This window comes from Grampus griseus (genome assembly GCF_964374135.1).
Source record: "Grampus griseus genome assembly, chromosome: X".
Taxonomy (NCBI): Eukaryota; Metazoa; Chordata; class Mammalia; order Artiodactyla; family Delphinidae; genus Grampus; species Grampus griseus.
This window is the reverse complement of record NC_138999.1, coordinates 94,839,763-94,862,710: the sequence shown is the minus strand read 5'-3', so window position 1 is coordinate 94,862,710 and position 22,948 is coordinate 94,839,763. Positions and strand designations below refer to the sequence as shown.

Sequence of the window (22,948 nt, the reverse complement as noted above, 5' to 3'; positions counted from 1 at the left end):
TATCCGACTCCAGACCCCTCTCACTGTCTTGTATCAGAGCCTGACTCCCTTCCTCCATTGCAAATATGACCTCAGGTAGAGAGTCACAGGTGCTCCATTTTCTTTCCTTTTGGTTACAGGAGTCTCTCTTACCACCTCCTCGGAGGTACACCAATGCAATGGCCCTCCCTGGGTTGGCCAGACTACCATGCTTTTACAACAGCATCCTTCTAGGGGGCACCCCATGCTCTCAGAAACTGACTGTTCAAAACTCTGGCTCGAGCCTCAATGCCTGGAGCAGGGCTCATTAACAGCTGTTCCAGGGCTGGGGTGAAGTAACGTTTGGCCTAACTCTGCCCCCGGACCCTCCTAAGTGACAGTCACAGCAGAAACACTCGCCCTGGGAGAGGAAACATCTCACTGATAGTCGAGGTAAAGCTGAACTCTAGTGCCAGGCTTTGCCACTGACCTTAAAAGAATGCTGGCATTTACACAAGGCCGAGTAGATATTTGGGCAACAAAAGTTAAATCTTGAGGATAATGGAACTGATCCCAAAGGCCCACGGAAGGCCAGAGATAAAGAAGATAAAAGCCAACATCAAGATTCAAAATAACCAATAAATTCCTAGATAAAGATAAGCCTTGTTCTGGGTCCTCAAAATTCAGTTCCACAAGCTACATACAGGCCAAAGGGTGAATTATACTTAATATATAAAAGGGTCTTGCATATCACTAATTATAAAAAGTATCTAACATATATTGAGCACTTTCATGTGCCAATCACTGGACTAAGTATTCAAATGCATCATCTCATTTAATCCTCACAGTTTTTATTATAATCAATATCATTTTCAATTTCACAGCTAAGAAAACCAAAGCACTAAGTGATTAAGTGACTTGCCCAAGATCAAACAGATAATAAGTAAGTGGCAGAGGGAGAAGTCACACTCACCAAGTTTCAAGACCGCGTTTTTGCTGCTGTACCCTGCACTTCAAATCCATGATATGAACATTACACGTTGCGTGTGTGTGTGTGTGTGTGTGTGTGTGTGTGTCAGACAACAGACCAGGTAGGAAAAAAGGTTCTGGGATGCCCATGGGACAGGGAAGGTCATGCCTAAGAGCGACGGAACCCCTAGTGTGTTCTGGGGCAAAACTGCCCCAATTACACAGCTTCACTGGCCTCTACAGACCCAGGGCACAGCCCAACAGGTAAATGACTGACCACATCAGAGGCAAAGGCTTTTGCTTTTGCTTTATACCACCTCCAGCCTGCCACCCAGATTTCTATTGGGTATTGGAAATAGAAAATGAACCACTAGAAAATCCAGTGAGAGTTCCTTCATCTGTACAATGGGAATAATAACAGTACCAACTCACAGAATTATTATAAGGAGTTGATATGTATAAAGTGCTTACAAAAGTACATGGCATACAGTAAGACTCAGATACATGTTTCTTAAATAAATGGTGAAGAGCTCACCTAAAAGCCTCATATTAAAAGGCGAGAGGGATCATGAACCATGGAGGAAAGTCGAACTGTTTTAAAAATTCGAAGTGTGAGAAGGAGATCGAGAGAGAGCAAAAGGACAGACTGAAGGCCAGAACCAAAGAGTAGAGCTTGGAGATGGACTCCAGGTCAGTTCGTCACACTTATCAATCTTCTTCTTGCTGGCTAGAACACTTGGCCATTACCACTGTCACAAATATTCTGTCAGCTTTTTTTGTTTCTGTGTAGGATACTGTACTAAGTTACCTTAGTTGGTAACAACCTGGGGCAATATGGCAAGTGTTATGGGTTTGATTCTCTTTCAGGTCAGTTAATTTCATTAAATTTAGTCCACACACATTAGTCCCTTAGTGCGTGTCTAATATCGTTCCTGGTGCTATAGAGAAAAGGAGATCAATGTAATTAAGACCTAGTATTTGCCTTCAAGAAGCTGACAATCGTATTGAGAAGCCAAGAAATAAAATAACTAGAGGAAATGTATTATAATGGTTAAGAACTTGGTTTGGAATCAAACCTACAATCAAATCCCAGCTCTACCATTTACTGGCTGAGTTGACTCTGGACAAATCACTTAAAATATGTGATTCAGAAACTTCCCTGGTGGTCCAGTGGTTAAGACTCTGCGCTTCCACTGCAGGGGGCATGGGTTTGATCCCTGGTCAGGGAACTAAGATCCTGCATGCCCCACGGCATGGCCAAATAAATAAATAAATAATAAAATTTTCAAAAATAAAGAAAAATATATGTGATTCTGTCTCCTCAGTAATAAAATGGGGCTAATAACAGTATCAACTAAAAGAGTTGTTGAGAGAATTTAATGAGGTAAGACCATGTAAAGTGATCAACATAGTGCCTAGGACATAGTAAGCACTCAATACATGATAACTATTATAATCCTTAATAAAGCAAGGTAAATGAATATCACATTATTATTCACAATGACAAATGAAGTTATTAAAAAACCCTCATCAAATGACATATTTGAATTTAGCACTTGATTATAACCAAGAATCAAAAGACATGGAACAGATAAAGTTCTCTGAGTGCCTGGAAAGGAAAATTCATAGAACGAAATTCTCAAAGGAAATTATAAAATATTTTGAACTGGACAAAAATTAAAATACGATATGCCCAAATGGGTGAGATGCTTATAACATGAAATTCTTATATTAGGAAAAAAGTATGGTCTCAAAGCAGTAACCCAAGATTCCACCTTAAGAATCCAAAAACAAGAAGAGCAAAATAAACCCAAAGCAAGCAGAAAGAATGAAATAATAAAGAGCAGAAATCAATGAAAGTAAAAACAAAAACAATAGAGAAAAATCAATGAAATCAAAAGCTTGCCTTTGAAAAAGGCAATATAATTGAGAAACCACTAGGCAGAATGACATGGATAAAAAGAGAGAATGCAAAAGTTATCAATATCAGGAAGGAAAGAAGGGATATCACTACAGTCCCTCAGGAATTAAAAGGATAATAAGGATATACTATGAATATTTCTATGCACATAATTCAAGAACTTAGAACAAAATGGAGAATTTCCTCTAAAACCACAAACCACTAAAACTCACCAAAGATGAAATAGATAACCTGCACAGTCCAAACCTTGCCATTTGGGACAACATGGATGGACCTTGAGGGGATCATGCTGAGTGAGGTAAGTCAGAAAGAGAAAGACAAATTACTGCATGGTCTCAATTATATGTAGAATCTAAAACAAACAAATAAACAAAATAACAAACTCATAGATTCGAAGAACAGACTGGTGGTTGCCGGAGGGCAGGGGGTTGGGGGTGGGTGAAATGGGTGAAGGTGGTCAAAAGGTACAAACTTCCAGTTATAAAAGAAATAAGTCATGGGGATGTAATGTACAGCGTGGTGATGACAGGTATTGTACTGTATTATTTGAAAGTTGCTAAGAGGGCATATCTTAAAAATTCTCATCATAAGAAAAAAAGATGCAACTATCTGTGGTGATGGAGATTAACCAGACTTATTGTGGTGATCATTTCACAATATATACAAATATCAAATCATTATGTTATATACCTGAAAGTAATATAATGTTATATGTCAAGTATATCTCAAAAAAAAAAGAATCTGTAAAAAAAAAAAAATCTGTAAAAAAAAAAGAATCTGTAAAAAAAAAAATCTGTAAAAAAAAAAAAGAATCTGTAAAAAAAAAATCTTCTGAATAAGACTCAGATGGCTTCAGTGATCAATTCTACCAAGTATTTATACAACCTGGTCCAGAAAATACAACAGAAGCAAAGCATTTCTCAGCTCATTTTATGAGGCTATTATTACCCAGATACAAAACCTGGGGGGCAGGGGGAGGGGAGGTGGGAGGAGGAGGAAGAAGAGGAGGAGGTGGAAAACTAAAACTAAACCAATATCCCTCATGAACACAGACCCTAAAACCCTCAGTAAAATGTTAGCAAATCTAATGCAGCAGTATAAAAAGAACACTACTCTACGACTAAGAGGGGTTTGTCCTGGTAATGAAAGGTTGGCTCAGTATCTGAAATTCAATTAATGAATTCTACCAAATTAACTGTGTCAAGAATAAAAAAGTATATGATCATATCAACTGATACAGAAAAGGCATGTCAAAATTCAACATCTATTTATAACAAAAATACCAACAAACTAGCAATAGGAGGGAACTTCCTCAACCTGATAAAGGACATCTAAAAATTACTATGCCCAAAATCATACTTAATGATACCGAATGCTCTCCCCATTAACATCAGGATCAAGATGAGGGTGCCCACTCTCAGCACTCCAATTCAACACCATGCCAGTAGTCTTAGCCAGTGAAATAAGGTAACAAAAATAATAGAGATTGGAAAGGAAGAAATAATACTATCTCTGTTTGCAAAGAATTATTATATTTATAGAAAATCCCAAGGAATCAACAGGAAAGTTCCTAAAACTAATATATGATTTTAGCAAGGTTGCAGGATTGCAAGGTCAACACACAAACATCAATAACATTTCTACACAATAGTGGGGTAAAACTGGAAACCAAATTTTTTAAAATATATACTATTTACATTATCTTCCCCAAAACTGTAACACTTAGGTATAAATCTAACAATATACGTACAGAATCTGTACACTGAGAACTGCAAAAGGCTGATTAAAGAAATCAGAGATCTAACAAATAAAAAGACATACCACGTTCAAGGATTAAAGCGCTCATCATAAGAAAGATGTCAATTCTTGCCAAAATTATCTATAGATTCAATGCAATTCTGATCAAAATCTCAGCAGGATATTTTGTAGATACAGGCCAACTGACTCTACAATGTATATGAAAGGGCAAAGAAAGAATAGCTAAAATAATTTTGAAAACGTAGAAGGTAGATGAAAGAATCACACTACCTGACTGTAAGCCTTATTATATAAAATTATAGCAATCAAAACAATGCAATCTGGCCAAGAAAAGACATATCAAGCGATGAAACAGAATAGCCCAGAAATAGACCCACACTGATAGATTTTGATTTGATTTGATTTTTCATCAGATTTGGAGGCCAGAAGGCAGTGGGGCAATGGGCAGATATATATTCAAAGTGCTAAACAGGGGCTTCCCTGGTGGCGCAGTGGTTGGGAGTCCGCCTGCCGATGCAGGGGACACGGGTTCGTGCCCTGGTCTGGGAAGATCCCACATGCCGCAGAGCCATGGCAGCTGAGCCTGCGCGTCTGGAGCCTGTGCTCCGCAGCGGGAGAGGCCACAACAGTGAGGCCCATGTACCGAAAAAAAAAAAAACAAAAAAAAACAAAGTGCTAAACAGGTGTGTGTTGGAGGGGGGTGCTTGTCAACCAAGAATCCTATATCCAACAAAGCTATCCTTCAAAATTGAGAGAGAAATTAAAGACATTTCCAGAAAAGCAAAAACTGAGGGAGTTTGTTATGACTTGACCTGCCCTGCAAGAAATGCTAAAGGAAGTCCTGCAGGTTGAAATGAAAGAACACCAGACAGTAACCCAAAGCTGTATGAAGAAATAAAGATCTCAGTAAAGGAAAATACATGGGCAATTATAAAAGCTAGTACTAGTGTAACAGCAGTTTGTAACTCTAATTTTGTCTACATGATTTAAGAGATTAATACATTTTTAAAAACACAATTATTAGTCTAAAAGTTAGTGTTACTGTAACTTTGGTTTGTAATTCCACATTTTGTTTTCTACATAATTTAAGAGACTAATGCATTTAAATAGATTAAGTTTGGAGGCATACATGTATAAAGATATAATTTTGTGACATCACTAACTGAAAGGGGTAGGGATGAAACCGTAAAGGAGCAGAGTTTTGTATATTATTGAAATTAAGCTAATAAATTCAATATAAAATGTTATAACTTTAGGACGCTAAATGTAATCCCCATGATAACCACCAAGAAAATTGTTGGAGAATATATGCAAAAAGAAATGATTAGAGTATTAAATTGTTACACTACCAAAAAAAATCAGCTAAACACAAAAGAGGACACTAATGCACGGAATGAGTGACAGAAAGTTATAAAGCATATAGAAAACAAATAGCAAAATGACAGAAGCCCCTGCTTATTAGTACTAACTTTAAATGTAAATGGATTAAACTCTCCAATCAAAAGAGATTGGCAGAAAGGATTAAAAAGAAAATATGATCCAACTGTATGCTGTCTACAAGAGACGCACTTTAGATCCGAAGACAGAAGTAGGTTGAAAGTGAAAGGATAGAAAAAAATATTCCATGCAAATGGTAACCAAGAGAGCAGAGGTGGCTATAATAATATCAGACAAAATAAACCATCAATCAAAAGAGTTTACAGGACTTCCCTGGTGGCGCAGTGGTTAACAATCCACCTGCCAGTGCAAGGGACACAGGTTTGATCTCTGGTCTGGGAAGACCCCACATGCCACGGAGCAACTAAGCCCGTGCGCCACAACTACTAAGTCTGCACTCTAGAGCCCACGCACCACAACTACTGAAGCCCACACGCTCTAGGGCCCGCACACCACAACTACTGAGCCTGCGTGCTGCAACTATTGAAGCCCACGCACCTAGAGCCCATGCTCTGCAACAAGAGAAGCCACCGCAATGAGAAGCCTGCGCACCGCAACAAAGAGTTGCCCCCACTTGCCACAACTAGAGAAAGCCTGCGTACTGCAACGAAGACCCAACACAGCCAAAAAATAAATAAAAATTTATAACTAAATAAATAAATGTCTGCCCAAATAAAAAGAGTTTATAAGACAAGGAAGAAAATTATTTACTAGTAAAAGGTTCAATACAGCAAGAAGATATGACAATTATAAACATGTTGGTACCTGATAACAGACCATCAAAATATCTGAAGAAAAAATGACCAAGTTGATGGTAGAAATAGACAGTTCTACAATAATTGTTGGAGACTTCAATACTCTACTCTCAGTAACAGATAGAACAGTCAGACAGAAGAAAAGCAAGAAATTAGAGGACTTGAACAGCACAAGAAACCAACTAGATCTAACAAACATATAGAGAACACTTTACGCAACAACAACAAAATTCACGTTCTCTCAAGTGCATTTGGGACATTTCCCAGATAGACCATATGTTAGGTGGCAAACTAAGCTTCAACAGATGTTAAAAGATAGATATTACACAAAATATCTTCTCTAACCATAACAGGATGAAGTTAGAAATCATTAACAGAAGTACAGTTGACCCTTGAACAACACGGGCAGGGGGTGGTTTAGGAGCACCAATACCCCAAGCAGCAGATATCTGCATATAACTCTACAGTTGGCCCTCCATATCCGAAGTTCCAGGTTCACAGATTTAACCAACCGCAGATTGTACAGTACTGTAGTATTTATTGAAAAAAATCTGTGTATAAGTGGACCCATGCAGTACAAACCCATGCTGTTCAAGGGTCAACTGAAAAATGGGAAAATTCACAAATTTGTGAAAATTAAATACATTCTTAAACAATCAGTGGATCAAAAAAGAAATCACAAGGGAAAGTAGAAAATAAAATGCAAATCAAAATCATAATAAGATACTATCTCACACCATTAGAACGACTACTATCCAAAACAGAAAACAACAAATGTTGGCAAAGATATGGACAAATTGGAACTCTTATACACTGTTGGTGGGAATGTAAAATGGTACAGCTGCTGTGTAAAACAGTATGGCAGTTCTTCAAAAAATTAAAAATAGAATTACTATATGATCCAGCAATTCCAATTCTGGGCATATACCCAAAAGAATTGAAAGCAGGGGTTCTCTGGGATATTTGTACACTGATGTTCATAGCAGCATTATTTACAATAGCTAAAACATGGACGCAACCCAAGTGTCCATCAACAGGTGAATGGATAAACAAAATACGCTATATACAGACAATGAAATGTCACTCTGCCTTAGACATTGTGACACATGCTACAACAGGGATGAACCTTGAGGACATTTTGCTAAGTGAAGTAAGCCAGTCACAAAAGAACAAATACTGTATGATTCCACTTGTATGAGGTACCTATCTAGAGTAGTCAAAATCGTAAAGACAGAAATGCTGGTTGCCAGGGACTGGAGATAGGAGGTAATGGGATTTATTGCTTAATGGGTACAGAGTTTCAGTTTTTGCAAAATGAAAAGAGTTCTGGAGATGGATGGTGGTGACGGTTGCACAGCAACATAAATGTACTTAATGCCACTGACCCCGTACACTTTAAAAATGGTTAAGATGTTACATTTTACGTTGTGTATTTTATCATAATAAAAAAAGATCTCATAGAACTGTATGCCAAAAAGTCAACTCTACTGTATGATAATTAAATAAAATTCAAAAATATATGAGAAGCAAAACACTCAACTCTCCCAGCCTCAGCTTTTCCACCTACAAAATAAGTGATCCTAGATTCTAAGCCTTTCAAATAGTGCTTTTTCCCTCTAGTTTTAACACTAAAATTTTCCAACATACAGAAAAGTATAAAAATAATATAAAAGGAACCTCTGCGTCCAGCATCCCACTTTAATAAATTTGAACATTACTGATTTAGTTGAAGTTCCATGTAACCTTCCTGAATACCATTCATCTCCTCGACTCCCTAACCAGATGGAGCCTTTATTCTGAAGGAGTTCGAGTCCTTCCTATGTTTTTTTTTTTTCTTTGCGGTACACGGGCCTCTCACTGTTGTGGCCTCTCCCGTTGCAGAGCACAGGCTCCGGTCGCGCAGGCTCAGCGGCCATGGCTCACGGGCCCAGCCGCTCCGCGGCATGTGGGATCTTCCCGGACCGGGGCACGAACCCGTGTCCCCTGCATCGGCAGGCGGACTCTCAACCACTGTGCCACCAGGGAACCCCCTTCCTATGTTTTTATATATTATTACATTTGTATATATCCACAAACTATATACCTTGTTGTTTCATGTCTATCCCATTAAATAAATGATAAATGATATACTCTGTGTCTGTGTGTGTGTGTGTGTGTACATGCATATCCATCCCCTTCTGCAAATTACGTTTCATTCAACATGGCTTCTTCTAATTGTCCATGTTAACACACTCAGTCTGTTTTTCACCGCTGTATATTATTCAATTATATGAATATATTAGAAGTTATTTATACATTGTCATGTTGATTGACGTCTGGATCGACTTTTTTCCCTTCAGCCAGGAACTACGTTAAGATTTGCTTTCTGTAATTTGTATTATAAAAACAATAGATATATTTCTATCATCCCAGAGCCTAGGGTCCTTCCACTCTACTTCTGTTTCCGTAAGCCCTTGGTCTCAGAGTATATACGTTTTGCCTGCTGTGTGAGGCCCCACAGCACAAGCCTGTCATGTAGCAGGGAATGCAGTTAGGATCTTACATCTTTGAACTCACTTATCAGAAAGCATGCCAAAAGCCGCTGAATCTAGGTGGAGGTCATAACCGTGCTTGGTGTACCGCCCTGTTCACCTTTCCAAAGGTTTGAAAAATTTCAGAATAAAAGTTGGAAAATAAAAAAAAACAAGTAAAGAAAACCAAACAAGTACAACAGGAAGGCTTGGCTGGCTTTGCCTGTGGGCACGAAGATAAACTTCCTGGTTGCAACTGGTGGTTTCCCACTTCCTTGTTCTGGACCAAATGGGGCTACACAACTGCAGGGGCTCCAAAACCTTTCTTCCTGTGAATTTCATGAAGTTGGCCCAAGGCCCAATCTGGAAAGTGCCCAACTAATGAAAAGGGTTACTTCTCCGAAGGCAGTTTTCATTCTGAAATTCTACTTATCTGCATGAAAGCAATTTTCCTTCCCTGGGATCCTAATTCTAACAGTTAGGTTAGTACACAGATGGTGAAGCCTAAGGACAAGGATAATTCTATATATTATTAACACCTATTGATTACTGAGTCTATGTTAGGTTTCACGCTAAGAGATTAACATGGATCATCTCTCATCTAATTGTCACCACCAAAGAAGTAGTTACTATTCATAGCCTTCTTTGACAAATGAGGAAATAGATGCTAAGATTTAAGCCTTGCTCCGAAGGCTTAAGAAATAGCAGAACTATAACCTGAAGCCATCTACTTCCACTGCTCTCAAGATTCCACAAATCACATCTATCCAACAAACCAAATGTCGAATAACAGGGCACGGTTTAAATACATATTATGTCCATTCAAATGATGAAATACTATGCAGTCATTAGAAATCATGTTTAGAAGAATATTTAATGACACTGGGAAACAATCATAGCATATTAACTTTTACTATATTACAAAGTAGCATGTATAAAATAATCCCAATTTTGTTTTTCATAATGGGCATATATACACAGAAGACTGGGAGGAAATTATACCAACATATTAATGGAGGAATTATCACTTATTCTTATTTTCTTCTCTATTGTTCTGTAACGCTTGATGTTTTCCTTATAGTGACTGGATTACTTTTATAATGAGAATGAAATGTCTATTTTTTCTTTTCTTTTTTTTTCCTTTCTCTCTCTCTCTCTCTCTCTCTCTCTCTTATTTTTTTTGGCCACACCGTGCGGCATGCAGGATCTTAGTTCCCCGACCTGAGATTGAATCCGTGCTCCCAGCAGTGGAAGTGCAGAATCCTAACTACTAGATCGCCAGGGAATTCCCCCTACTTTTTCATTACCCACTGAACAGCTCCTACATAGCTTACCCAAACCTTATCTACTATCCTGTACTGTTTTTCCCTCCTGGAATTACTTTTGCCCAATAATTAGCACAGTAGATTCTGAACTTTGCTTCCAAAAGGATTAGGTGTGCTGACAAAGTACAAAGAGGCCCAAAACGATCAGTCCCCGCTCCTCTGCTGAGAACTCCTTTTCATGCTTCCCCAGATGGGAAAAGTCATCCGTATCTCCGGCCTTGCTTTTACCGGGAAAATGTGTACGTTCAAGCACATGTTGAAAGCAGAACAGCCCAACGAGGGAGAAAAAAAGGACAAAAGCAGTCCCTGCTCCAAAAGCCTTCAGAGAGACTTCCAGGAGAGAATTTGGGGAGATGAAAATACTGAATCAGAATCTGTGGGCCAGGGACTTCCCTGGTGGCACAGTGGTTAAGAATCTGCCTGCCAATGCAGGGGACACGGGTTCAAGCCCTGGTCTGGGAAGATCCTGCATGCCATGGAGCAACTAAACCCATGCGTCACAACTACTGAGCCTGTGTGCTGCAACTACTGAAGCCTGTGCACTCTGGGGCCCATGCTCCACAACAAGAGAAACCACCGCAATGAGAAGCTCGCACACCGCAACGAAGAGTAGCCACTTGCCACAACTAGAGAAAGCCCGCATGCAGCAATGAAGACCCAACACAGCCAAAAGTAAATAAAATTTAAAAAAAAAGAAAGAAAGAGACTGTGGTCTAAGACTGTAGAAGTCAAAAATTCCCAGGAGAGAACAAAATTGAATATGTACACGTGGGGAGAAAGGCTGCTTCTGCTGTGTATGGAAGGGGAGGGGAGACCCGTGAACAATCTGAAAGCTTCTTCCCTCTTCCATGCATTAAGGGAGAATATGTATAGTTGCAGGCAGCAACGTGGCAGCGGCTCAGAGGACCGCAGACACCAGAGCAGCTTCCGTATCAGAAAGGAAATCGGTGTCCTTGAATTGCTGTTTATTTACTACGGATTTTAGGTTTCCAGTATCTTTCCCTTTGAAATCTACAGCATTCATATGTACGGCTTCCTCTCCCATGCCAAGAACAGTCTTAATAAAGCTGCCCAGGTCAGAGACAGTCTCTCAAACACCCTTTTCAGTCATGAGTCCAAAGCTAGACCAAAAAGCAGCTACCTCTGAGGTGAAGATGCCAAAAGGCTGCTCCTTTGGGGGTTCCAGAGCAGCGGGTCTGCTGAGCACTAGGAAAGGGGGTGCTGAGACGGTGAAACCACTAAGACAGCAGCTTCAGCCTGAGCCCACCTCATGAACTCAGGACAGTCCTAGAGACATAAGTCTCCCTGGGGAGAAGACTGCTGTTTAAAAATTTGAGTGTATAATAAATGGGATCTAGAGAAAGAGAGGGTCACGGGGCTACTGAACTCTCATGATACCATGTGGCCCCAAGGCCAACAGGGCATCAGTCTTGCAATGCCAAGATCACATGTCAGGCTGTCGTAATTGCCCTCACGCGCCCCCATGCTTCCCTCACCTACCTTGGCTCACACCCGGCCTCCAGACCTCTTTCCATCCAGCAATGCACCCCTGCTCTCTGTAGCACAGATGAAATTTCATCTCATCTCCTTCAAAAGCCTCTCCAGATTGAGTCAGCAGACACTCATGACCAAATAATACTGCTTGCATCACAGGTCCACTCCCTTCCATGGGTACATGAAAATAAGCAGATTTAAGGGGTTCAGCGTTGGGAGGTGGGGGTGCCCGTACCCTACACTTCCTGAGGCAGAGGATGTAAACCAGCTCTGGGCTATGCACTTTTCTTACCTGGGGTGGGGTAGGGGAAGAGTTCTCTGCCATGGGTGCTCACAAGACAGCTGAGTTGGCTGGTCACAACCCAAAGCTAGTCACTCCCTTTTCCTCCATCTATTCCTTCAAAATACCCCAGCTCAGAGACGGGAACGTTCCAAAAGGCTGGCTTCTCGAAGAGGTTCCTAGACCCTTGTGAAACCAAGAATTCCATCCTTTTCTAAAGCCAGTTTTCAGCTTGCTTTTCGGCATCCTGGCTGCTAAGAGGCTACTGGCACTCAGAGCCCTCTATGGTGGCGGGATCCATGGAGACGGGGAAGGGGGAGTGAAAGCTAGCTACCAAGTGATGACGACTTCTTCCTTCCAACAGACAGCACGAAACTCCGAGCTACCCAGCGCTGCCCAAGGCTGCCCTGGCCATGCCTGCAGGTCACATGACTGGTGGGCCTTCAGCACCAAGCCCGCCTTTCAGGTGCAACAGAGAGCTCTTAGATGTCCTCCGACTTCAGCTTCAGATGGGGCACGACCATATAAATGGATCTGGATATGGTAACTCTGCTCTAAGAACAGCATTAAACACACCAGAGACCTGCTTCCCCCAGGGAGGTGGGAGGCCACGGTTAGACTTCAAGCTCTTTCCAGGTCTTAGAAACGCTGAGGGCTGCCAAGGCTAGAGCTGGGAAGTTGGAGAATGTTTTCCACACCACTGAGAGAAATGTGGCTTGGGGTCCTGAGAGCAGCGTTGTTTCCAGAGGTGAAGGGCCCAGGTCTCCAGCTGACAAGTAAATCCTAATGGCACAAGAATCTTGGAAAGGAGGTGCAGCAACAGCTGACTCAGACGAGCGGCTGTTCCTTTTTATCCAGTGAACCTGGATAAACTAGGATAAACTAGAAACTAGGAGCTTCTAGCCTTGGGAAGAGACCAGATCATCTACAGGAAGCATCACCAGTCGCCAAGAAGGAGGGACTGGCTGGCTTTTCAGTTGCATCTGATATGAACACTTGTGACAGCTGCAGAGGTTCCCCAAGCCTCGGGAGGAGAAAATCCCCGCTCTGATCGTTATGCCAGAAAGTGCGACTACAAACTCTGGGTATCTCTATCCCTAAAGAGCATGGGATGATATCACCAGGATGAACTGCAGCTTTCCAGAACCCCACCCCACTGCAACTATGATATTCCTTTTAAATACTCGAGAAATCTGTCTCACTGCCTTTGAGCTTTGAGCAAAGTCCCTGTACACATGGAATTTCCTCTTCCCTCCTCCTCTCTTTCTGTGTGCTAGATTGAATGGCTCTAAACGCAGGGTCAGCAAAATATGGTCCTCCTGTTACGTTTGGGTCAGGAGGGGGGTGATTTGTGTGGTAAAATACACATAATATCAAATTTACCATCTTAACCATTTTTAAGTGTATAGTTCAGTGGCATTAAGTACCTTCAGTGTTGTGCAACCATCACTGTCATCCGTCTCCAGAACTTTTTCGACCAGTCCTCCTGTTTTTGAAAAGTTTTATTGGAACACAGCCAAACTCATTTGTATACATACAGTACTGTCTATGCTGCTTTCATGCTACAACAACAGGTATGTAGTTAAAACACAGATCACATCACCTACAACATCTAAAACATTTATTATCTGGCCCTTCATAGGAAAAGGTTGCCGACCACTGCTCTAAACCAAAATATAGCGAATTCCTTGGCAGTCCAGTAGTTAGGACTCTGCGCTTTCACTGCCAAGGGTGTGGGTTCGATCCCTGGTCGGGGAACTAAGATCCCGCAAGCTGCACAGCGCGGCCAAAAATTAAAATACATATATATTTAGACACACACACACATATATACATACATACACACACACTGGATTTCTAGTTTAAAATAGCATTTGCTTAACCACCACTAACACAGCCTCTCCCAGCTTTCCACTAAAATACCTATCAAGATACAGAAAATGAGAAAACTCCCCCAAATTAGTGAAAACTTAGACTAATGTCCATGTTGTCACAATAATCTGGAAGAAATCTCCATTAGCAATAAACCTAAGGCTGAAATGAGAAAAAAAACAACCTGGGGCCAATTCGTGCAGCAGAAACCTGAAACGAGATAGTAAAACACTGAGACCTTACAGCACTGTCAGCCCCATGGCTTAGCAATGGAGAGTTCATCTAGGAACCAGCAAACTGGACAGCCATGCCTCCACTACAGGGCTACCGTTTGCAAGGAAAACCAACAACTCCCAAAGCTGGTCTATATCCATTTGGAGACTCCTCCCATACACCAAAAGGGCTGAAGTGATGGCTTCGGTACTGTCACACTGCATTCTGGGAGTGGGAGACTTCACAAGTAAAACTCAGGGACCAATGCACGTTGGAGGCTGTAGTTTTTCACATACTTTATATGTTCAGCGTGTCAGAGAATCTAGTAGTAGGACTAAGCGATTCTATATGCGTCTAGCAGAACCCACCAGATGAAGCCGCTAGACACTGGGAAATGGATTGGAAGCTCTGGGCATCAACCTGGCCACCAGGAGTGGAGCTGAGAAGGGGTTCTAACCAATACCAAAGAGAACATGAGGATACTCAAATGAAATCCACGTGCCCTGTGTCTTGAACAAAGAATAAATCAATCTTCCTTCTAATATGCATAAACATACCCCCAAAGACAGCATGCTTCCTATGAAAACCTCTAGCAGCAGAAGGGAAACGTGTATCATTCTGAAGACTTGGAGGAAGCACAAAAGTCTACATTTAGTGTCTGAACAAGAAGAAATATTTTAGAAGATGGCATCCTCAAGAGAACACAAGAAAACGTGGACTCTGTGAAACACGTATAGAAAGCCACTGGAATCAAAACATATTGAGAAGGAAAGACACCAAACTGGAGTGAAGAGAAAGCTCAGCAAACCAAGGAAGAATTACAAAGAAATATTGTTGCGGCAGAATTAAATTTCACATTGGAGATGGCAAAGAGCAGAATCTACCAAATTCATAGTATGGTGGTCAAATCTGAACCTCTCCCAAGTATGCAGAGGAAAAGGAAAGCTGACCTTAGGAATCCAACAAAGGTTGTTATTAGGAAATCTATTAATGCAACGCACCAAATGGGGAGGTCAAAGGAGAAAACCCAAATGAACCTCTCAATAGATTCTCAAAAAGCGTTAGCTAAATTCAGCAACCATTCCTGATTTTAAAAGGGGGGGTTGATAACTTAAGAATAAATTCTTTAACATTATAAAGGATGTTTAATCTTAACCAACAAACAACATGAGAGTCAACAGAGAAAACACTAGGAACATTTCCACTAAAATCAGAAACAAGGCAAGAATTCCGGCCAGTACTACTATTATTTAACATCGCCCTGGAAGTTCTAGTTAATACAATCAGACTTGAAAAAAGTTGCTCTTTGAAGGGAGATAAAGTTATCATATGGAAGTTGATACTATTAATTTCCAAAATAATCCAAGTGAAGCAACTGAAAAACTACTAAAAGAGTTAAGCATGGTGGCCAAATATAAAATAAACATATAAAAAAATCAAAATCTTTCCTATGTACCAGTAATAATTAGTTTGAAAATATAATAAATAAATGATACCATAAACTACAAACTGTCCAGGAATGACGTTGATGAGAAATCTGCGGGATACACCATCCACACACACACCCTAGAATAAATTAAGAAATCTACCATATGTCTTTTCCCGGATAGAGAGACTCACTATGGTAATGACATTAATGAAATTTTAGGTTTAAAGTAATTCCAATCAAAATAACAGTATTTGGAGGAAGAGTCTGACAAAAACATTTTAAGTTCATTTGGAAGGAAAAAATGGTTCGGACTAGCTATGAAAAAAGTGTGAGTAAAGGAACAGTCTGGGAAGAATGGTGAAGAGAAATCTGGCCTGCTGGCTGTTACAAATACAAGAGTCTGAAATTGGTGGCAAACTCAGCAGAGACATCGATGGGATAGTATAACAAGCCACCCAAATAAACCCTAGGTTATCGAAAGCATTTGATAAAATACAGAACCATTTCCGTTTAAAATATCTCCAAGTAAATGTGGAGACTATTTAAATATAATAGACTATTTGACAAATACCAACAGCAAATATGGAGGAACACCATTTCTATTTGAAATTAGTTATAGACAGAGTGGCCCACCAGCATCATTTTTATTTAACGCTGTCTTTGAGTTTCTAGCAAAAACAGAAGAAAATGAAATAAATGATATAACCATTGGAAAGAAAAGATAAAACTAAAATAAAAGTTACCAGAACTAACAAAACAATTAGGTAAGATAGCTAGATATAAAAACTATTTTTAAAATTAATAAACTTTTTCTATTCTAGCAAGAGGCACTTAGGAACGGAAAGGAGGATAGTATTCCACTCATAACAAACAAAAAAGTCCTTAAATCTTTAAGAATAAATGTATCAAGAAAGGCATAAAACAAGATCTGAGCAGATGGAAAGAAATGCCATTTCTTAGACAAAAAGAGCTATAGGTTTTAAAAAATCAATTCTTACAAAACCGAAATATAAATTTAATGCAATTCTAATTAGAATCCCAATAGGGTGGGGTTGGGAGGGCTGAATAAGTGATATTAAAATGTGCAGAAAAGAAAAAATACCGAAGAGTAGCCAAGAAAAATATTATTGAATCTAATGTAATCCAATCGACATGATTTAGGTACACAAATAGACACACAGATGAAACAGAACAGAGACTCCATAAATGGATCCTCGTATATAAAAAGTTTGATGACAGAGATAACAGTTCAGTTCACAGGGGAGAGTAAGGATTACTTAACATATTATGCTACTGTCACTGGTTATCCATCTTTGAGAAAACAGTCTTAACAAAGACTGGGAACCCAGAAGCTATAAGAAAATAATCATATTTGGATATGAAAAAGATTATGTGGAAAAATATACCATCAGTGAAGTCAATACATACAGATTTGGGGAAGATATCTATAATAAAGATGGTAGACCAAGGGCCAATATGCAAAATATACAAAGAGGGCTTACAGGTTAAGAAAAATGTAAATAACCCCTAGGAAATGGGCAGATAATATGAACAGATAACTCAAAGAGAAAATCCAATTGGACCAAAAGAGAGAGAGAGAGAGAGAGACAAAACCAAAATGCATTAGTAGCCAAGGAAATACATCCATTAAGTTGTCAGAATTATAAAAGAACCATAAAACCTTATGCTAGTAGGGATGTGAAACAAACAATAATCTCATATGTTACATATAAAAGGGAAAAGTGAATTATAACAGCCTGTTTTTGTAAATCAATCTGGAAACAAATATTTATTTATATATAAACATTTGTGTCTGTGTGTATAAATTGAAAGCACCAGTATATAAGGGCATAAGCACAATGATGTTTAATTCAAGCATCGACTGTAGTGGCCGAAATCTGGAAAGAATGTAAATGTTCATTAGTAGGGGAATAGCTAAATAAATTGTGCATCCATGAAATATTTTCCAGTCTTTTAAAAGAATAAGAGCCATACCAAGAGGCTTTGATAGATTTTCATGAGATGAAAAAAGTAGGATGTGTTAAAGTATATACAGAATTCTATTTTTATGAAACAATTAACAAAAACAGCAAAACATTCCAAAACCCGTGTGTGTGTGTGTGTGTGTGTGTGTGTGTGTGTATGCGTGTGTATACCTGTGAGCATGGAGAAAAATATGGAAGGATACATACTGGTTTGGTAATATACAGGGATGATGTGGAAAGGTAGAGGCAAGGGACAAACCAAATAAGGAAAAGGACAGGGTAAAAAGGACCACTATAAAAAAATAAATCCAGCAGTTATATTTATGTATTTTATATGTACAAACACACATAAATTGAATTCAATTTAGAAAAGATACAATAAAAAAAACTAAATGTGGTCTCTGCTTGTTAAACTTTAAAAAAACCAAAAAAGGAAGGCAATAACCAAAATAATCTCTTGGTGGGATTAGGGGTGGTGTTTATTTTCTTCTTTATGTTTCTGCATTTTCTATAATGAGAACTGTTACTCTCATAATAATGAAATAAAACCAATAAATGTGACTTTTAAAACATGCCACTGAAAAATTGAGCCCATTTTGGGAAATCAAGGGGGGAAAACAGGGTTAAATACATCTTCCGCTTAGAAGCTGTCCAAGTAAGAGCTTATGAAATCAGGATCCATTACCCCTCAACCAGCAGAAAGTTATTCACCTTAGGCAAGAGACTAAGTGGCTATTCCAAGGAGCTATCTGAAGCAGCGAATAGGGTATATTTTCCCCTACCTAACACTTAAAAGACTTAACTAAATCAGAAAGCCATTTACACCACTCTCAATTATCTAAGGATTGGCTGGGCTCTTTACTTTTTGCCCTCTGTCTCTGGCTTGCAGCCATTTCCCTGCTCAGAAACAGCTCCAAAATGGGGACCAGAGAAGGGGGAAAGAGACAAAATTAATTGGGTCGATTTAGCTTCTCATTAGCAACTCTAATAAAAGGTTTGATAAATGAGATGGTCACAACTCGTGGTTAAAATGAGGCTTCCGGGACTCTTGAGAATTTCATTTAAGCAAACTTGCCTTCAGACAAACATGATTTGCCTGCAATACACTTGAATGGATCTGATGCTTTTCTATTTTAAAGAAAGTCAGGACCTGTAATAAGGTGGTATTTTTCTCTCCTCAATTTAATTTGCACTTTAACAACAAAAAAACCCCCCATAAAAACACAAAACAAAGTCCTTCAAAGTATCCTCAGTGGAACAGCAGGACCACAGTACAAAGATTCGCTAAAGGAGGGAAGCTGTCTCAAGAGAAACTTGAGCACACTCAAGAGAAACTTTACGAGGGCGGCAAACTTCCAAGGGGGAATGTCTTGGCCATAAAACACCACCACAAAGAATCGCTAAAAAGGATCTGTCGGGGCCTGACAAAAGTACAAAGGCCAAATCTCCACATACAACATTTGCCTGTTTCATTGGACCCTTGAAGACTTTTGTCCCTTGGGAAGCCCAGACACAAAGCACTGCAGGTTCAAGGTGGTCACAAGCAATGTGTTCATCATCCTTTGTTATCAAACAGACAAGGCAGTTCAGCAATGGCAACAGAAAAACAATCTCCCCTTACTTGAAGACGACGACAGCTCCCGGACATGGAGGGCAGGCCAGGAGAAAGATCTGCAATGGAAAAAAAATTAAGTATGGTTATCAAGAGAAATGCTGGACACAGTGAGACAGTGTTATTTTAATAATAATAATTAATAACCAAACTCTTACACAGAAAATGTAACATAAAAGTCTTTAAAAGACAAGCAGGTGGTTTTCCAAACATGTCTGTGTTTGCACATGCATCTGTGTGTGCCTGTCTGTTCCGGCTGTGTGTGTGTGATGGGGAAGGGGTAGGTCGGGGAGAGAGGGAAAGAGATGGATGAAGAGCGGAAGGAGTAATTGGTGGAGGGGTAGGAGATGGGGAGAGCTTTTCTTAAGCCATTTCAGCCTCTAAAACACTTCCTCTTAACCTCTAGAAGACTCAATTTTTCAATTCTTCAAGTTCAGCATGACACGAGTAGCCAGTATGACAAGCTTTTAACCTAGGACAAGTAAAAATGGATTCTGAGATAGGACAAATACACAAATGCCATCTGGTTTGCCCCCCATGGGGGAAGGTGGGTTAATCAATACCTAGCTTTCCCAGATTTAGAAAGAAAAATACAGGATGCCAAGTTAAATTTGAATTTCAAATAAACAATGAACAATGTTTTAGTATAAGTATATCCTGAATAGTGTATGGAACGTACATATACTAAAACATTATTCATTGTTTATCTGAAATTCAAATTTAACTGGACAGCCTGTATTTCATCTGGCAATCCTATCAGTATTGCCACCCCTCAGGCCCTTAACCTCCCTTTGATTTTGAAGGGGAGCAGAATTTGCTACCCCAAAGTTTGTTTCTTTGGCATAAGGATTACTTTAGGCTGGTTGTTTTTAAGAAACAACAGACATAGGAAAAGCTCTGAAAACTGTGTAGAAGTTACCCTTCTGTAAGAGACATCTACACTTATAAGGAAAATCTCCATTTGTTAAGGTGTCTCCCTCTAGGAAAAGAAGGAAGACTCGAAATCTCTAGAAACTCTCAACAATGGAGAAGCAAGGACCTAAATCTGCCTAACCACCTTACCCTTGTTCACTGTGCTTTTCCTGGTCACCTCCAGGAACTGGTCTCCTCCACCCCTACCCACCAACCAACACTCAACATCTTTCTTTTAACTTTGGCTGAAGGTGGTATTTAAGGTGGTGGATTGGGCCATTTCAGGGAGTTAGTCAGTTTTCCTGAGTCTCCCTCATGTATACAGGAGGTATACATGTTTTTAAACTTCCATTGTTTTTCTTCTATTATTATTATTTTCCTCCCTCACATTTGATTGGTTTGTTTCGAAGCATGACTAAGTGGGTCCTCTTCTAGTCTCCCTGCTCAAACCAAACAAAAAGAACCTGGTCCTTCTAAGAGACCATCAGTTCCATGCTACTTGGTTTGAACTAGGCCTGGGTTACAGCCTTCAAAAACCTACAGCCGTGGCAGTCTGACTGCACCAAAGCACTGGTTCTCAAGAGGGACAAGGAAAGCCCTGCAGAGCACTTATAAAATGAGCAAATTCCTGGGCTCCCCCCATTGGGAATGCTGATGCCAGAAGTTTGGGGTTCCGGGAATCTGCGCATTTTAACAAATGCCCCAGGAGATTCAAACACTCCAGGCAGCCAGATGTGCTGAAGGTTTGATCAAAGACATTCAGGAAAAAAAAAAAAAAAAGACATTCAGCAGGAGAAGGATTGACAAAAGAATGAAACTCATGTTTATGGAGTTACCTTACCTACAGTGACTTAATGGTGAGGATATACAAAATCATTGATATGTGTCCCTCTCTTGTGGTGAGCATTTATGAGCAGACATTATCTGCATTATGGGCTAGTTTGGCTTTGTCACGAGTATATTCTTTATATTCTGTCCTTCAGTTCTCTCCGAATCTACACTTAAGAGGAAAGGGTACTATAAGGAAAATCACTATAAGTAGAGACACCTGCTTGAATCCCTGCCACGAAGAAGAGAAAGGATGGAAAAGAAAAAGGGTCTTGAAAGGAACACGGCCAGGAGTCCATTACCCACACAATACTTCAGCAGAGAACCCCGCCAAGAAAATATCCATCGAGAACATGCCTTTCCCCTGTGGATCAATTTGATTAAAAGTGCAAAACCAATGACAATTGCAGGTCCACAATTCTTTAACTGCAATCGCCAAATCCAAAAAGCTCTAAAAACCAAAAGTCTGTTTTTGGTTTGTTTGGTTTTTTTCCAAAACTAATTTGGTAACAGATATGACTTGAACTGAGCTGGGGCTACTTACAGACTTTCTTTATTCCATTTATGGTGAGTATACACACATTTTCCACAAAAAGAATGTATTTTGAATACGGGGTGCTGTCCCAGACCCCACTGGGAGTGTCTGTAAAACACGTTCACTGGGGCTTCCCTGGTGGCACAGTGGTTGAGAATCTGTCTGCCTGTGCAGGGGACGCAGGTTCAAGCCCTGGTCCAGGAAGATCCCACATGCCGTGAAGCAACTAAGCCCATGTGCCACAACTACTGAGCCTGAGCTGTACAGCTCACGAGCCACAAGTACAGAGCCTGCGTGCCACAACTACTGAAGCCCGCGCACCTAGAGCCCGAGCTCCTCAACAAGAGAAGCCACCACAATGAGAAGCCCGCGCACCGCGACGAAGAGTAGCCCCCGCTCGCCACAACTAGAGAAAAGCCCACATGCAGCAACGAAGACCCGACGCAGCCAAAAAAAAAAAAAAAACCACGTTCACTGTATTGCCTTTCTAAAATCCAAATAATTCAGACTTATGAAATACATCTGACCTTAATGGTTTGGGACAAGGATTGTCAACTTGGAATTTCAATCATCCAGACATGAACTTAACCCCACTCCTCAACCCCACCTGTCAGGAGCAGTCCAAGAAAGAAACAAAGCTGGTATTCTTTACCACTGTCCCAGCAGTAAAGTTACTCACTGTAGGCAAGGGACCAAGTTGGAGGCTGTACAGAGTTACCCAGCATCAGGCCCATCAAAGGCTACATTCAGAAGCTACAGTATATAGAAAGCAGACAGGGGCCCCTAACCACCTTGGAAAGAATACTTCTGGAGTCACCTAAGAGCCATGCCAGCAGCCCTCCTGAGCTTCTGGAATACCCTAGATACTTCCAACATGCGAAAACAGAGAAGCAAAAATGCGACACTGGGCCCCACTGTTCACTCTTACTTTTCTATACCCACAGCCAAGAGGAGATAAGCAGATTCTTGGGGGCCAATTTCCCTGTAACTGCTCCATTTGGCTGGTTCTGATCCACGACAGCCCTATGCCAGAGGCCCAGAAACCTACTGAAGAAAGCAAGCCTCCGGTCCCAACTCACTCATGCATCTGATTTCTCTTCAGGTAGCTCTGCTAGTCTTGACTGTAACTGAGTTTCCAACAGTTACTTTCCTGTG

The 22,948-nt window shown here is 40.2% G+C and overlaps 1 protein-coding gene across 3 annotated transcripts in view; it reads right to left on the bottom strand.

Moving 5' to 3' along the window:
- Nucleotides 1-22,948, bottom strand: part of TMEM164 (transmembrane protein 164) — a 161,647-nt gene that overhangs the window by 65,958 nt on the left and 72,741 nt on the right. For 2 of the 3 annotated variants that reach the window (XM_082681895.1, XM_082681893.1), the window contains exon 2: nucleotides 19,528-19,577. Coding sequence is in view for 2 of the 3 variants with exons in the window: in XM_082681893.1 (XP_082538019.1) it covers nucleotides 19,528-19,577 (50 nt within the window). In the remaining variant the exon portion in view is untranslated. Of the gene's footprint in view, nucleotides 1-12,133; nucleotides 12,204-19,527; nucleotides 19,578-22,948 lie in introns of those variants that run through there. The other variant, XM_082681894.1, reaches the window with a different exon arrangement.